General features: G+C 37.4%; 2 protein-coding genes across 2 annotated transcripts in view; one reads left to right on the top strand and one right to left on the bottom strand.

Moving 5' to 3' along the window:
* The window catches only part of LOC145988440 (acid-sensing ion channel 1A-like), a 96,984-nt gene extending 93,904 nt beyond the window's left edge, over positions 1–3,080 (top strand). Inside the window, exons 6-7 of the mRNA XM_083123332.1 lie at positions 1,621–1,817; positions 2,729–3,080. Coding sequence (XP_082979458.1) covers positions 1,621–1,817; positions 2,729–2,908 — 377 coding nt within the window. The 3' untranslated portion in view covers positions 2,909–3,080. The remainder of the gene's footprint in view (positions 1–1,620; positions 1,818–2,728) is intronic.
* Positions 3,081–16,337: 13,257 nt separating this feature from the next.
* On the bottom strand, positions 16,338–17,648 carry LOC145988165 (uncharacterized protein F54H12.2-like). Its single transcript, XM_083122994.1, has one exon. The coding sequence runs from the start codon at positions 17,646–17,648 to the stop codon at positions 16,338–16,340; it is 1,311 nt and encodes a 436-aa protein (XP_082979120.1).
* Positions 17,649–18,252: the final 604 nt, after the last annotated feature.

Raw genomic sequence — 18,252 nt, 5'->3', positions numbered from 1 at the left:
GTATGCTGGCTATGTTTGAATACACAATTTCGAAAATTATCAATTTTACTTGAAATCGAAATATTGTAATGTTATTAATTAAATACGCGCAAACGCGCACACACACACACACACACACACACACACACCATCACACACACAAACACACACACACACACACACACACACACACACACACATATATATATATATATATATATATATATATATGTACATATATATACACAAATACATACATCTGTGCATACATACATACATAGACATATGTACATGGCACTAGAAATATATTTCGGGTTGTCCGAACAAGTGTCTGATAATATTAATAATAATTTTTACTTTTTTTATTTCATTATTATACGTTTTATTTATAAAAAATATTTACGTCAATAGGTAAAAAGATGATATAAGAATAGAGATATAACTGCACATATTCATTATAGCTTACAAAGCATGTAGTGTAGATTGCCAAAATTAAGAAAAATTAATATAGAATTGAATATTTATTGAATAACAAAGAAGAATTTTAGATCCAGTTGACGAAAAGTAAAGTTCCTGACGAAACCACTGGTAGAAGATCAACATTGTCTCGGAACACATTATTATTGTTCCATAAATCTTCATCCAAAAGCTCCGGGAACTTGCCAACTTCTTTGAGTTACCTTTGGTTCTCCATATTGCATAAAAATTTCAAATAATCCAGTTTGTATCCGATCTTTTGTAACAAAATAAGCTCGGTGACGATCTGTAGTCCACTTGTTAACATTGGAAAATTGGCCAAACCGGAAGTTCTTTCCCCGCCATTGATAATCGAATTGTGTGATCGATTTCTTTTTGTTTACTTAGGAATAACCCCCATAGATGACCAAATAGTCATCGCCATACCTGTGCAAAATCACACCTGTGAGACTACTATCTTTCATGATGAGGTTTTCCAGATGATCCATGAACAATTCGCTAGCCAAGGAGAAGCCAAGTTGCCCATTGTTCAGCACGTGCATTAATCTAAATGAACGTCTTCATCTTCATATTCGAAACCTTTGTAAATGAGGCACATCTATGATCTTTTTGTTATCTCCCATCTTAAAAGAGGTTCAACTATATTTATAGCAAAAGTTGTTCAGTCACGTCTAATGCTAAGTTAATAGGAATTAACGTAAACAATACCATTTTGGTCAAGCCACGAAAAATTGGATTATGTTTATGCTAAGACCTAACTTAGCTAAGCTAACAACGAAAGAAACCCCACTTACGTCAGAAGACATAGGGGCCTTGGCCAGAAAGATGTTTGAGAAGTGTGCGATAAGTGAGACCCATGTATCCCTGCCTTTTTCTCTCCGCCCCATTTCTAACTCCATTATATATTTGATAATTATCAAATACTTCCAGAATCATCTATTGATTTGAAATCATCTGATTTTTTTTTTTATTTTTGATTTTTTTAAAAATGCAGGGTGGTGTAATGCCAGGGGAAGCCACCGAAACGTCGGAATCTTTTAAAATTGTATTTTATGTGTATGTTTCATCTTTTGTTATTACTCTCTAAAAGGTAAGAGGTGCATACAAAGTTTAATATCGATTACAATAAAGCACAAACTAAAATATTCTCTCTTCTTCTTGAAGGTGTCGCTGGCCCATATTGCAATTCACCCGTGAGCTACACTCAGGCAGTGGGGAAAATGGACGACCTGCTCTTCAGCGGCGGGTGGACGCCCAACCAGTGCAAATGCGCTCGCCAATGCAACGAGAATGTCTTCGTCTCGTATCCGGAGTCTGTGTATACGGCAGGGAAAATGTCCAAGGTCCGCGTGTTCTTCCAGGTGAGGAAATTGATGAAAAGAAGAACCTTTCCTTCGAAGATTATGGGTGTTCTTATTGACAGCAATTTCATCAGTTTCATCAAATCTTGATTCATATTCATGGTTGTAATAGGTCAAAAATTGCAGGAAAGTGATGCGAAACAAAAATAGAAGGAAACAGGATAAAAATAAAGCAAGGATAATGCCAGGAAATTATTTTTTTAAAAAATGGAAGAATTAAAATGAAGGAAAATATGCGATATACGCATGATTGTTTTACAAGGATTTCTAGCGTCAGGCACAGGTGAGAGCTGGTGTGGTCAGGCCCGTAGTCAGAATTTTATTTCGGGAGGGGGGGGTTCCCCCTCAGCCCTTAGCCGACGCTATTTAAAGGCGAGAAAATGATTTGTAGAAGAAACGCTGAAGATGAGTTTCTCAGTATATTACAACTTATTATACAAGATATTTAGTCCTGTTAAGGAAGTAAAATAAATTTACACTATACACTATTTAAATGTATTATTTGTAGGATATTTAAGGGGCTTCAGGCCCCCGAGCATTCCCCCTGGCCACGTGCCTGAGCGTGTTGCACCAAAATAATTGAACATAAAACGTATATTTCAAGTAGTAATCAGGTTCCTTATTATTCCGTTACTTCCTTCAGGCAGATAGAACTACAATTTGCACATTAGTGTATGCTAAGAAATTAATAATAATAATATTGAACTAATATTAACAAATATGTTGTCTTATATAACTTATTTTTTTTCGCTGACGTATGGTTATTATTAGGACATGTTGAAAATTTCTGATCATTTGCTCACGAGTAAGGTTGAATTACTGTATATAATAAATACGTAGTACAAGGATGACCAATTTCAGATATTTTTAAATTGCCAATGAAGAATATTTACTTTTTGTTTGTTTTTCAGGATTTGACCTACGATGAGGTGACAGAAAATTATGCGTACACAGTAGTTGCCATGTTATGTGATATCGGTGGAACTTTAGGTCTGCTGATGGGAGCATCAGTTCTTACATTCATCGAGTTACTCGAAGTGTTTTGGTCCCGAGTATGTTCATTGTGTTGTGGTTCCAAGGCAATAGTGTAAGAGTTGTTGCAGAGAACAGAACTTCAAGCGTTATGAGAACTTCGTTCGTAATATACTCCTCAAATGAATTAGGGAAAAAACTTTTTAGAGTAACCTAAATATGTACTACAGGTATATAATAACTACTTACTTATGGTAACGAATATAGCCGGCGATGTCGTATATTCGAGTGAGTTTAAATCGATTTTTTACACATACTAATCGGGACTGGACCTAGAGTTTAAGATAGAATCAGATCCAATATGTGTTTCCACCGGGTATGGAACCAGAGATACCTTGATTATAAGGCAACAAGGTTACTACTACGCCATCGGGGAGGCCCTCGTATATTCGAAACAAGCAACATTTGGTACGTGCCACTTCTGCAGTCTACGATATCCACTTGAAAATCGAATTGGTCGCCAGTGTCCTGTATACACCACACGTACTTTCTCGTGGAGTTTTCATCAGATATTGCCAGAGCATGGCCATAAATGGACTAAACACACGCAATGGCACGTTTTAATGAAGAGAAAGGCGTGTGGTGTGGGCTTTCAATCAGCATGTCTCATCACGTCGCCAAAGTTATGAGTACGGCACGCCTGTGATATATATGCCAATCATGTCCAACAAGATCTCCGTAGGATACGAATGGATACCTCAGTGCGAGCTCTGGCGGTTTCTGAGAAGCTAGATGACAATGCTCACGAAGAACACAGACAGAAATTGTCTTGTAACGTGATTCCGAAATTTATTTCATACGTGTAATAGAGTTCTATTGTACATTAGAAATTATTCATCTTTACCTGTAAATAAGAAATAATTATTTTTGAATTTGTGTTTTAATGCAATAGAGAAGTAAATTAAAATTCCATAATGATTATACACTTTTGTATTTACTTGATGTGTTGTTTTTGCATTATATTTGTTTCGAAAGAATTTTTAGGTACCCCTTAATTATATATTAGGCGCATCCAGAAAGTAAGTTTCCCTGGGGTCGTGCACAAAAAGGAAACATTATTTCTTTCAATGATTTATTGCCACAGATACAGCACTTGTGCAGTTACTTCTCAACATAATTCCCGCCGGAAATGAGGCACTTATCATAGCGTGGGACCAACTTCTGTATACCTGCGTCGTAGAAGTCCGCCGCCTGGGCGCCGAACCACTGTGTGACAGCCGTCTGAACCTCTTCGTCGCTGTGAAAATGTTGACCGGACAGGAACTTTTTCAGGTGGAAGAACAGGTGATAATCACTGGGAGCAAGATCCAGGCTGTACGATGGATGATCGAACACCTCCCAACCGAACCTGTCCAGAAGGGCTGCAGTGCGCCTAGCCACTGCGCTCGTCGTCATGCACATTTTGCCGGCCTTCAGTAAATGTCCTGCACCAACGACGCAGCATCTGCTTGCTCATGACGTCTGGCCCATACACCTGGCACAGCTGACGATGAATTTCGATCGGCTGTATGTTTTGTGCGTTCAAGAACTTCATCACCGAACGAACCTCGCACGCGGCGAGAGATGGAATAAGATCCGCCATGTTTCTTCGCTGCCGCGACGCTAATGAGGACTTTCGGTAAGCGTCTTCTAGGACATTCACTAGCCAGGGCATGTGACTCTCACGCATGCTCAAAACCGGTTTCAATACGCATGGCCTGCCACCTGTGGGCGAGTGGGAAACTTACTTTCTGGATGCGCCTAATATTATTGGTGAATTTCCTAGGAGTGTAATGGCTTAACTCAGCGACTCGGGGTGGGATCTGTAACGCCGTTACTCACGGGTGAGCGTGGCGCTCACGTATTTTCGTATTTGTAATGATTATGTTTGCTAAATTTGACTCAGATCAGGGATTTAAGAAAAATACACATTTCAATGCTTCACTTACTTTATTTTAGAAGGAAATAAATTGTATTGTAACTCATTACCAGGCGAAAACACAGTTGCTCGAGGGTGAGCACCGTACTCCCTTCTTCTCGCGCCTCCGACACAACTGAAACAAAGATGGTCAGAGAGAGTTAGAAATCGCTCATATTTCGGATTGTGTTGTCTTATTGAAGGAGATACTCGAAAAGGAAGGTAGACGAGAGCTTGGCTCTCACACTTCCACGAAGCTCCAATTACAAGCATTTGAAAACGAAAGTGACCGCACCGCTCACCCGTGAGTAACGGCGGGTTCTCTCTCCGGCACTGATATCAACTGAGACAATATTCAGTGCCTTTCACGGTCAAGTTGGCCGTGTAGCGGCGGCTATTACACCGGGCAGCGAGAGCGCGTCTGATGGCAAACTGGATGCAACATTCGCGTAATTGGAACAGCTAGCTACGTAATGAAATACGCTCGTACAATTACATTGACAGTTACAATTAAAATGAGCACGTACCTTGTTACAAGAGTTCTTGGAAATGTCCTTCAGCATCCACACATTTACGGCATTTTTCAAGGAAATTTTCACTAACACGTATCGGTTCCTCTTTTGAAATTGCTTCGTTTGCTCTGCTGATGTTTTCTTTCAATTCTTCTAATGTATGGCTTCTGGTTTGGTAGCTCGCCACGCAGACGTAATGGAAATGTCTGTTTCTTGTGAAAGGCGCCGGAGGGATTCTTGAAGAGTGTCTTTCAATCGTTCTTCTCAGTAAGCACACGTCGTCTTATCCTTCCCTTCTTATCAAGATCACGCCTTGTTTCACTGAAGTTGTTCACACGTTTTCGAACACTGTCTGTGTGTGGAACAGGAACATCTGCGAAGTCGTAATGACGTAAGAGCCGTACATAAAAATCGTTGTTTTAAATTGTACGTATAGCGTTTCATTATTAGACTGTAGAAAAGAAACAGTAATACGAAACTAAAACAAAACACTCAAAAACACTTGTTAATAACTTTACACTTCACAAACACGTGGAAACTGGGCACCAGTTATCTGGTTACTGAAGCACCGACGCGTCCAGTGCAAAGGTCAGCGTAAAGCTGTGGGTCTGAATGCCGGCAGATGTGATCTCACCGCCCCCGCGCTCTAGCCGTCGCTTCACGGGCGACTTCATCGTGAAAGGCACTGTATTATGTATAAGATGTGGAAGGGTGTGGGCTAAATTTAGAATATATGACGGTCTGTGCATCTGAAACCAATATTTTCAACAATTTTGAAAATGATCACTGGAGTTGCTAGGCAATCGGTGCAATATTGTGTTTCATTTCTGTTAGACTCTTACTTTTGAATTATAAGAATTTGTCTGTCAAAACATGCTACCATGCATTACCTAACATACCATACCTTACCCTAACCTAACATAAATCTGCTGACTCCTGATTTCGTTGGCGTCCCATTTTAAAATTTTGTACAGTTATTGAGTATTAGTTTATGTACGACAGTATACCATATTACTTAGTCCTCCTCCGTGGCCGTGCGGCCTAAGGCACCTTGCTTTCGACGGCGGCTGCGGGATGCCATGGGTTCGATTCAGGGTTCAGGCTCCGGGAATTTTCGGCCTGTGTATAGGGCCGGTGGTGACCCACCATCGTGAGGAAATTGGGGAACTCCGAGTGAGCTCCGGTCGCGAAGTCCTACGACGACCGGGGGTTGGTCGGGCCGATTCAAATCCGGGAACTTTTCTAACGTTGGAAGCGGCCCCGGCGCCCACCAAGCGTCGAACGACATGGGGGAGACCCTGCGCGGTAAAGGCGGTCGGGGGCGTGATGATGATCACATCACCCCCACTCACGACCGGATCAAGAAAGTGTAGGGCGTTACCCGCAAACCCTCTATACGCCTTCATGGCGAGGTACTAAGCACAGGGGAGCAGTTTATCATATTTTTTTTTTTTTGTTTTTACCTTTTGAAAACAATAATAATTTAATAGGGCGCCAAATTCTCCCTTTTATAACATTTTAATTTAGATTATTTAACTCCCCCAGAGATACGGCTCTGCACTTTTACGAAGTTATGAAAAAAAAATATGAAATGTATTTTTACTTGCATAAAATGTGGAATGGAGGATGGTAAGTGCCTCTCTGTGTCCCCCCCACCCTTTCCTTGCAGGTGCCCTTGGCCGTCTGGAAGGAAAGAAATACATGAAAACTAATTCCAACTTGAGTATAATTTTGTCCTGCTACTCTTAGATTCTGCTAGCCTTGCTTTTTTTACTTCAATAGTTCCCCCCGTGCCCCCACAGAACTGATCTCCGACCAAGGATAGTGGGATTAATGCCCCCCTGGCCCCCTGCGGTTTTGCAAATGGCTATCTTCTGTTTGCCCCAGATGCTGCTGTGTCAGGACAAAACGCGAAGTGCACGGCAACTTCATTTTTGTTAAAATCCCTTTGTGCCGCCACGCTCCCCATCGACGAACTGTAACATTTATTCGCGAACTTTGGGATCCTCGACAAAGTCTGAAATCGCACTTTACTAAACATTTTACGTGGAACATCTAGAACGTGCTAACAGGCAAACTACCCGTCATGATACAACTCGCGTTAAATAATTTCCCGAGCACAACCTGATGATAACTTGACAGCACCTGAAACTTTTGTTCCAGTGTGACTTGGAGAAAAGAGGAACAACAAGTAGGCGGACAATAAAACCGTTTAACCCGCGATCGCTCGCGCCTTCATGTGTCACGCGATAACTCGAGTGTTAGATTTTTCTAACAACTTGTTTTTTTTTTCAGTTATCACTTAATATTTGCAAAATATATTTTGTCAAACATGTTTTATTAAACATTGAAATCATTTTACATTGTTACAGCATTCTTCTTTATGAATATTTAAAACATTAATGCAAATAAGCACATTAAAATACAATTTATTATTGATATAAATTCAAATTCAAAATGTTTTATAATTGAGGATGTTTCTAATCAGATTCAGAGTCAACTTCTTTTGCAGCGCATTCACGGCAAACATAAACAGTTGTTCCTGTATGTTCTTTACATATTGGGGAGGAACACTTACTACATGAATGATATGTGAATCGATTCTTTCTTTTGGGACAATTCGCGATTAAAATTACCACCTGAGCGCTAGTGTCGCTTCCAATATGGCCGCTCTAAGTAGGATAAATCTTTGTTTACATTCAGCAGCAGTACAAAATAGCAGCGTGTTGTCATGACTGGTATGGTAGAAAACGTTTAAATTACGCATTATTTTTAAATATTGCGAATGCGATGTGAATTCCAGGTACTCTAACAAACGTGAAGCTGTACTGAGAACGAAATATTTAATTATGATAGGCAAAAATAACACGGAAAATGCAGACGAAACCTATGTATACGCACTGGTTGTCCAAAGCAGTGCTGTATCATCTGCACGTCATGTTGTAACTGGGGTTCTCGGAAATTATTTGAAATAAAGGAATTGAAATTGACTTGTACTTGAAAAGCTGGGACAGGAGAAAATTTCGAACATATCGTTGCAGTTCTTTCTCGAAAGAGAAAGGCTGGTTTAATAATAATATTCACGATTTCATGATCAGGCTATACTCACTGAAAATGGACATCGTACTGAATGAAACAGTAACATTAGCATGTCCACTTTTTTTCTGGTTACATTTGACATTAATTCATTCTCAAACTATTTTCATCTTCTCTCTTAATCGACTTGCACCTGTTCACAACTTCACACGTACGTAATATCAGTAATACATGGACGCAATGGGTAAGACGCTTCATGATTTTTTAAAAAAAAAAGAAAAAAAACTTTATTTATAAAGTACAATTTAAAACTTTACTTTCATGGTAATATATATTTATCTCTCGAAAAATAAAGTAAGCAGACTCGTGCATTCTTCGTAATTTCCTTGCCGAATTACAGTGTTATATCCCCCATACCAATCTTCTGTCAATTACGTTTTCCCTGATTTATTAACAAATTTCATTTTGTTGATTCCACGGGGTGGAAACACATGAAAACTTTTAATTTCTTCTGACCCATAAAACGATTTAGAGCAAAAAAAAACTGAACACTAGACCTTAGTCTCTCGCATATTCCCCATGCTTTAAACGACTTCAACACAACGTATCATACTTAGAGTACTTCCTGAAAACCCCACCAGATGGCATATCGGTTAATTTTAATCGCGAATAGGCACATCGGGACTTTTCCTCTGATTCAAGATTTCTCTCAGTTTTCGGCAGACTTTCAATGCTTGCAATACTTTTTATTTTCTCCTTCAGACGAAGTGATACATTTGGAACTGACATCCGTCTCATCATATGTGGTTTTGTAAGCATCATACTAAGTTGCGTAACAAATTTTCTACGAGCCAACAAGTCGCCTGTATTTGTTTTGTAAATTATCTGAGCATTTATTACTCCAATGTTGAGAAGGCTGAAAAATATTGTGAGAGGCCAGCGATTGCTTATTCTTGAAACAGAATATTCAGATTTCAGACGATCTACAACATCTACTCCTCCTTTTGTGAGATTGTAGAAAGTAATCACTTCTGGCTTTTTTGCCTCTCCAGAGTCAGGATCAATGCCGTCGTCATTATGCATGGCGGAAATCATCATAACATTTTTTTTCTGTTTCTTCTTTGGCACATAAGAGCAGAGGAGACAATTATTAGATGGTTTCTCTCCAAACGCTAACATGCTGCTGTTTCCAAGCCTTTCCTTGACACATAAAAATTCCGGTGGAATTTCTCTTTTATTCAATCGAAGAGTTCCTACTAGTGTCAACCTGTGGTTGGTGTACAGTTCATTAGCTAGAGGTATGGAGGTAAAATAATTGTCCATGGTCACATTCCTTCCGCTATTGTCAATTGGACGTATTAATTGCAAGACCACATTTTGTGCATCATTGGGAACTTGGTAAGGCCCAGATGGTTGTTTTCCTGCATAAATTTCCATATTTAGAGTGTAGAATGTTCTAGCATCACAGAGTGCGTATATTTTTATGCCATATTTTGCAGGTTTATTTGCAATGTATTGTCTGAACTTGCATCGTCCTTTGAATGCTTCTAACCAATGGTAGTGTAAGCACTTGGCCTGTAACTATTCATGCAGACACTAACAAAGTCATCGAATATTTCTCTAATTGGAGATAGGTTGTCTTCTTGCTTCCTTTGTGCTCGTGTAGTGATATCATCATCAAACCTAACAGCTTGGAGAAGAGTGTGATATCTTCGTTTGCTCATTGACGCGATGAAAAAGTCTGGTGCAGTTCCATCTGTGGCCCACAACTCATCTGTATTTAGGTGCTGTGACTTCTTTACTCCAGCAAGATATAGTACTCCTAGGAATGCTGAAATTTCTTCAAAATCAGTTTCCTTGAGCTTTACGTTTGTGTATTGGACAATACGTGTGATTAGAGAATCCGGAAAGAACAGTTTCCAACAGTCTAGAATTGACTTCAAATTCTTGGCCCCACCTATCACACCTGGTAACTGTGTGACAATATTCTGTCTGGCGATTTTACTTGGTGGGGCTTTTTGCTTGAACCATATTGTTGAACCATCTTTGCCTCGATACGAATCACGATTCACATGTCTTGAAGCTGTCACAGAATCATCAGAATCACTAACTGACTGTTCTGTCTTGGTATGCACTTCCTCATGTTCTGATGGACCGTCTGTATCGGTTTCCCAACCTGTGTCTTGAGGTCCAATGTCCACTTCATCTGTGTCTTCTTCTTCCAGCCTAGCTACGATGAGTTGGTTCCTACAATCAACGAACATTTGGAACCGGTATTAAGCAGACTAGATGACTCGTCAATTTTATTCTATTGAAATTGTTAGGTTACAAAGTGTTCCAAATGCTCGAGTGCACTGGACGTACGTCAGTGCTGGCAATGTTTACAAATTATATCCGTTCACTCAGGTACATGAATTTTTTGTTGATGGTAGTTTACGATTTCTGAAGCTTAGTTTTCTAAAACATGGAAAACATATTGAAGTTCCTCAGTTTACTATAGTGCGAAAAGATGGCATACACAAGGCGGTTCAAATACCTATTGCATACTGGGATGAGTCTACCAATAAATATAAAGTACATGACGACGAACAATTATCAGTTTTTGATATTGAAATTGGTGACAAGATAGTATTTGACATAAAACGGTTATACCCTGAGGACAATCCATTTTATGCGATATTCCCACTTCGAACTCGATGTCAAGACAAGATATAGTTCATGAATTACACAAACCAGCCCGTCGCAATTACAAGCGATTAAGTGTAGTAACAAAAGGTGTAAATGAATTCTTCCAGGCTGATCTGATTGGTATGGTCCCTCCAAGGGGGACTTTAAAAAATTGGATAAGATAAATCATGGTTACAAATATATTCTTACAGTTATTGATACCCTTAGCAAATATGCATGGGCTGTTCCATTAAAATTCAAGACTGGTACTTGTGTTAACGAGGCTTTTAAGTCGATATTTAGTGAGGGAAGGATACCAAAATATTTACAGACAGATAGAGGGAAAGAATTTTACAATTCTACATTTGCTAAGTTAATGCAACAACATAATATTAAACATTATTCTACATACAGTGATCTGAAAGCTAGTATAGTGGAACGATTCAACAGAACATTAAAAAATCGCATGTGGAGACAATTTACTCTACAGGGCAATTATAAGTGGGAGCAAATTTTACCCGAGCTAGTTCATGATTACAACAATAAGTACACAGTACTATTCACATGAAACCTGCTGAGGTAACCAAATCTGATGAGCAACGATTGATTTCTACTGTTTATTGTAAAAAATATACATACACTATCAAAAAGCCAAAGTTTAAAATAGGGGATCAGGTAAGGGTCAGTAAATATAAACAGTTATTCGAGAAGGGATTCACTAAAAATTGGAGTACGGAGTTATTCTCAGTGGTTTAAGTTTTACCAGGGAATAGAAATACATATATAATAAAAGATAATCATAACAAAATATTGAAGGGGAGATTCTATAAAGAGGAACTTAGTAAAACAAAATATCGAGATACATATCTAATCGAGAAAATATTGAAGAAGAAAAATAACAATTTGTATGTGAAATGGATAGGTCTGACAGACAAAAGTTGGATAGAAGCAAACCAGGTGATTCTTTGACACCAACATGGAATGTGGTACAGCGTTTACCAGATGTAGTGAAAACTAATAACAAATGGAGAGTTGTTACCTGATAACATAAGATGCCTCATTGCAGGCCCATCAGGTTGTGGAAAAACCACTTTGCTGGTTGATAATTTCTTGCTTGCCCCCAATTGACTAGATTGGAAAAATAGACACTTGCATGTATTCTCAAAGAGTTTAGAACAACCGAAATACCAACAACTCATGAAGTTGTACGAGGGACTGGGCATAGCTACAAGTAGATAGGAGGCACCTGGGAACAAGTTATCTTATCACTCGAGATAAGATAAGATAAGAGCGGCGTACTCTTGTAGGGCATGTTGGAACCTATGTATGACGTAATCATTGATAAGATTAGAGTAGCCTTTCATGGGTTAAGTAAACCTTACTGGTGATTAGCGTTAAAATTGGATCCGCCATTTTGTTTTTCTTCTGTATTCGGAACAATGTTTGTGTTGTGTTTGATGATATGATAGTAGGAGGTCATGGGATGAGTAAACCTCAGTATGACGTTGTTGGCGTCAAGCTGTCTGGGAGTTTCGATGCAGGTTGTATCAAGTTTTGTTTTGACTGTGACGTAGTTGATAATGGAAAATGGTTTTTAATGTTGTAGGATATGAATAAAGATGATGCGCCATTTTGTTTTTCCTCTGTATTCGGAACAATGTGTGACGTCACGTGTTGGTAAGGCTGTGTCTGCCACTGTAGCTGAGGCATGTTCCAGCTTGATGGGACGTTATGACGTCAGAATGGTGATGTGATTTTTATATTCTTCGCAATATGTGTATGTTTCCGCGGCCATTTTGTTTTCTTTTCTGAATTGGGAACAAGTTGTGATTGGCTGATTGTTTTGTATTGTTGTCAGGCTGTCTGATAGTTCCGATGCAAGTGTGTACAAGTTGTGTGACGTAGTTATTTCCATCTGGGTGCTGGTGTGTGCAAAGCCCAAGATGTTTTAATATGCGAGAGCATCGCTAGAAAATGCAAGGCGGGGGGTTCACTTCGTATTTACCACTATGAAATGAACAGCGTGAGGAATTTTTGAATATGAAAGAAGAAATAATGGAAGATTTCAGTTTAACGTCAAGGAACCCGACCCTATTTTAAACTGTACAGAATTTCTATGAATCAATCACTCCATCATGTTTACAACCAGAAATAATAATAATAATAACAATGATGATAATAATTTTGCAAATACGTTAATTGTATTACAGTGGGAATTCACAATGTGAACGGTGATAATATTTATTCTTGCTGTATATTCCCTATGGGGTTGTATTGTTATTTGATTGAGTTGGTGTTTTAAGTCCATTTTATGCACAGTAAGACTAATCGGTACTGGACCTACAGTTTAAAGTGGAATTCGAACCACTATATGCCTCCGACGGGGTATCGAACCCGGGACCCCGTGATTACAAGTCAACGACGCCACCACTGCGTTATCTCGGAGGCCCAAGAACGTCGTTAAAACTGCAACGCACGGGCTCTATTTTATATTTACCACAGCATGTTTCAAGTTGTTTTAATATACGAGAGCGTCGCTAAAAAATGCAAGGCGGGGGTACACTTTGTATTTACCACTATGAATGAATAGCGTAAGGAATTTCTAAATATAGATGAGATATTTAGTGTTACTATGCATAAATTGAACTTAAAAACAACAAATACGTTAATTGTATCACGATAGTAATTGACAATGTAAACGGGGATATTTTTTTGTCGGATTAAACTTAAAATTTTAACTTAATAAATGCGTAAAAAAAAAATGGAGATATATATGAATTCTATTACAATGGAAATTCAAAGTGGACTTGAAACAACAACTCGAAAAATGAACTTAAAACAGCAATTCAATCAAAAATAATGATCTGTTCTACAGATACGTTAATTGTATTACAAGGATGAAGGTGGCTAATTCCGGATAAATAACTTCAATGTGAGTTCTACTCCGTAAACGTCTACTCTGTATTCACCAGGATAAATTAATGTGAATAAAACATGGGAATATTTTAAATATGTGTTTTGTTTTTGTCAACCTGATTTTAATATTATGACAGAATTTTATTTTATTATAGTTAAATCATGTACATAGTGGAGTGCGGTATTTTCAAGTGTAGCTGTCGTACAAATTGCCAATGGCTTCTAATTGTACGAGAGTTTCACTAGAAATTGCAACGCGCGGGCCCCACTTCGTATTTGCATTAGCTATGTAATTTTTACAAAAAAAAGTAAAATAAGAAATAATAATGAAATAGAATGAAAGTGGGTGAAATCTTCATTTTGTATTTTTTTGTGACGTTGATGCTCCTACAATTTGATTTTCCAACTATTTTGTAAATAGGTTTTTTTAGTTTTTTTTTAGAAGAAAATTATATTTTACACTGGTCATAACCTTATTACCCTTTAAAGACAGCTTATATGTTGAATTGTAATTGTTTAGCAACAATATATATATATATAGAAAGTTGAAATTGTATAATTAGATTATATATATATATGTTTTGGATTCAAATAGAACACTCGAGTTAAGTTTTTAAAATTTTTATTTAATATACATATATAGAATATACAGAATTTACATATATGAAAAATACTCTACCATAAAGCAAAAGTCACATAGGTATTACAATTTAGCCGGTGCTGAAAGTCTTCCATGAGGGATTCATGGTAAGAGAGAAATTTTCTCCACTGTTCAACATTGAGCGTGACTCCACCAGAGATATTGGAGATTTCCACTTTTATGTTTTCTCCGCTACCCTCGAAGTTGAAGTAAAGTTCTCCTATAATGTTTATAGATCACTACATTGTTTCAAGTTTTTTTTCTCTTTTATAAACATACACACACATATAAGATATAATCTGTTTTTATATCTGCAACTCTGATGTTTTTTCCACTCTGGTAATTTTTCCTTAATATAATATTGTTCACTGTACACTATAAAATCCATATTTTTTTATTTTGCCACAGAATATACATTTAATCATTCCACACTTTACAATTTATTTTAATATTTTTTGTCAGTCCACTACATTTTTTTCAAGTTGTTTTTTTCTCTTTTATACACACACATATAAGATATAGTCTGTTTTTATATCTGCAACACTAATGATTTCTTCCACTCTGGTAATTTTTCCATGTATATGTTTATACTCTCCTGAAAGAAAAATAAAACTTCTTAATAAAATATATTATTGTCTAAAACAGAACAAGTATTAAATAATATATTTATATATGTAAATTGAAATATATGAAATACTCTACCTTATGGAGCAAATTTGAAGTTGTAAGTTCTTGAAACTGCAGTTCTGTTTTTTTTTTAATTAGAGGTGAAACTTTGCTTTTGACATATGTATTATTCCATGATGTATTGTTTCTGAAGTGATTGAGAAAGGAGTTTAAATATTTGCCCCTTGCCCGGTGGAAAATGTAAAACAGACAATACTGACCACATACATCACTACCAACACCTTGTACTTGGATAGGGTTATATAAAAATGACAAAGTGTTGTTTTGAAGAAAGTTCCGCACATAAGTTGATTGTGGTGGTATTCCGAAACTATCGAAGTATTCTCCTCTTCGAAAACTATCTATGTAGATACCAACCCAGTGTGTTCCAGGTTTGTAACTGGGATCTGTGTTAACAATAATAGCTGCTGGAGTATTTACATTGTGCGGAATCATGTTAGAGGGATATACACCAATGTGGTTATGGTTTTGAAGCTGTTTGAGAGATGATAGCAGTTGAATTGTATTCATGTTTCCAACGTGCAACCAAATAAGCGTTTGAGAGTGAACAAAAGAAATTAGATGTAAGATGTGCAGAATGGAAACAACGAGGTGCAAATCGATGTTTAGGTATTTTTAATGAAGGGCAGCTTACAAGGTCTTGAATAAGCGTTTGAGAGTGAACAAAAGAAATTAGATGTAAGATGTGCAGAATGGAAACAACGAGGTGCAAATCGATGTTTAGGTATTTTTAATGAAGGGCAGCTTACAAGGTCTTGAACTGGTCTACCAAGTACAAGTGTTAGAAAATTACTTTTTTCTAATCCTTTACAAAATACTGTCTGGTAGGAAGAAAGGTTATACCGTAGAAGAGTGTGCAATGTATGAAAGGGGACTGTTCCGTCAGACCAGGACAATCCGTGATAGTTTTTTTCTAACCAATGAACAGACTTTAAATCTTTGTCAGAAAGATAATGTGTAGAATATGGTGGCTCAAGTAACCAGTACTGACACTGGCTTCCATCACTACAGTATATAGCTACTTCTTTTGCTACGAATTTACCATTAACCTGAAAACCTTGTAAATCAACTACTACAAACACCATCTTGTAATACAATGAAATTATGCAATAATTACCTTACCTTTTATGCTTTCAACTTGAGTAGTCAATGATGATATTCCGATCCTTGTCCACTTCAAGAAGGTTCTGGAATTCTCCGTAAATGATGCTGTTGACGGTCTCTGGCAGGGCTGTCTTGAATTGTACCTCCATTCTGACGGTTCCATGTCGTACAAGGTTCCAGTGTGTTGATGTATGAGCAGACATGTCAGGAGTTAAATCGAAAGCGAAAAGAGTGTACCCTTTACCGTAGTCTTCTCTGGATATTCCATTTCCTTCATTATGGTATTGAATTCCAGTATTTTCAAACAAACCCTGATATGATCTAATAAATAGATTATTTTCAAAATCGGGTTGTAACGGTGTGGCAGGTATTTGTTTACCATCCACATACAAACATAGAAAATTAATATTAAAGTGGCTGAAGTTGAATGGGTTTTTACTGTAATCCCCATTAAATGCTGTGTTTGTCACAAAACCGAGGATGATACGTTTAGGAATCTGTCCAAGAAACAAATTATCAACGGTTTTGTTTAGAATCCCTCGTGGTAATGTAATTACTTTCGTGTGAACACGATTTATAGGATACTTTGCTGTTGTTTTCTGTAGTATATGAGAATGAGCTATTTTAATGGTCGGATTCAATGATACTTTCCTTACAAATAAAGTAGCATCATCGATTTGAATCTTGACTGTGTTTCTGTCGGCCATAAGACAGAATGAATCTTTGGAGCGAATTAACTTCACACGCATCTCAATATTGTTTAGAAGCAGACGTTCCAGGTTAAAAATGTCACAATGTAGATGTCCTATAAGATCAATAGACTTTTTGTTTGTAATAAATAATTTCCTCTTCTGAAAACCTATATTTTCATCACCGATTAGAGAATCCATGTATCCTGGTGTATCTCTGTACCATAAACATGAAGTCAGATGAGATTCCTTAGCTGTATTGTTATAGTTGAGAAGATTTTCAATATAAGCTCTGTATGGATATGTATGAGAGGGTGATGAAACAAGTTTCTGATTAAGAAAAATATCTACTTGATTGAACAGTGAGTGTGTAAAATTATTGATCGGTGCAATCTGATCTGCTGTAGTTATTGGTGTATTATCTGCTCCCAAAATTTTAAGTTTCAAATCAAGATATGTGTGTGGAAGATCCAAGTAGTCCTCACCATGTCCAGGAACTGTGAATTCTATAGGAGCATCAGCTGTTAGCGAGGCTAGTGGTTTGTAGGAAATAAACTGTCCAGACTGGACACTTGTCTGCGTCGGAGGAATAGAAAATATGTCGAATTCTGAATTCGCACACTCACATGAAAGATTGTTAATAAACGACATATCGTAGAGAACCTCACCCTTCAACAATCAAATTACTACTGAGTTTCTACTATATAGTGCTGAATGTTATGAAAAGAGTAATAATTTTTTATCCAAATATATCCCTATCTATTTTGCTGTGTTTCTGCTTTTTCTTTTTACTTGCACCTTTTTTCTTTCCTGTGGATTTTTTTACATTTAAGTTCCTTTGCTTTTTGTTTGTTTTACTATTCGATGTTTTTCTTCTTTTTCTCCCTGAACCAACCATTTTGTCAATTTTTTCTTCAGCTTTACGTTTCAGTCTTTCTCCTGCTTCTGAGACTCTATTTCGGAATGACTGTTTAATTGGTTGGTTCTGAGAAATATCTCCTAATACATTAATACCGGTGGTAAGCATTTCTCTACCAACAGCTTTTGCTCCTTTTGTTATGAGTGGGAATACAGATCTGAAAAGTCCTCCAAGAAAACTACCAATACCATGTCCTCTCTGGAAAGATGTTCCTTGATATACATTCGAAACACCTTTTCCGCTAAGTATATGATAATGATGTACATACGGGTTCATTATTCCTGGGAGCGTTTAAAGTGTAGTTTTAATGACACCTCTCCAAACATAAATGGTACT

The sequence above is a fragment of the Lepisma saccharinum genome, chromosome 5, assembly GCF_977018435.1.
Source record: "Lepisma saccharinum chromosome 5, izLepSacc3.1, whole genome shotgun sequence".
NCBI classification, from domain to species: Eukaryota; Metazoa; Arthropoda; class Insecta; order Zygentoma; family Lepismatidae; genus Lepisma; species Lepisma saccharinum.
This window is presented reverse-complemented; position numbering and strand designations above follow the sequence as displayed.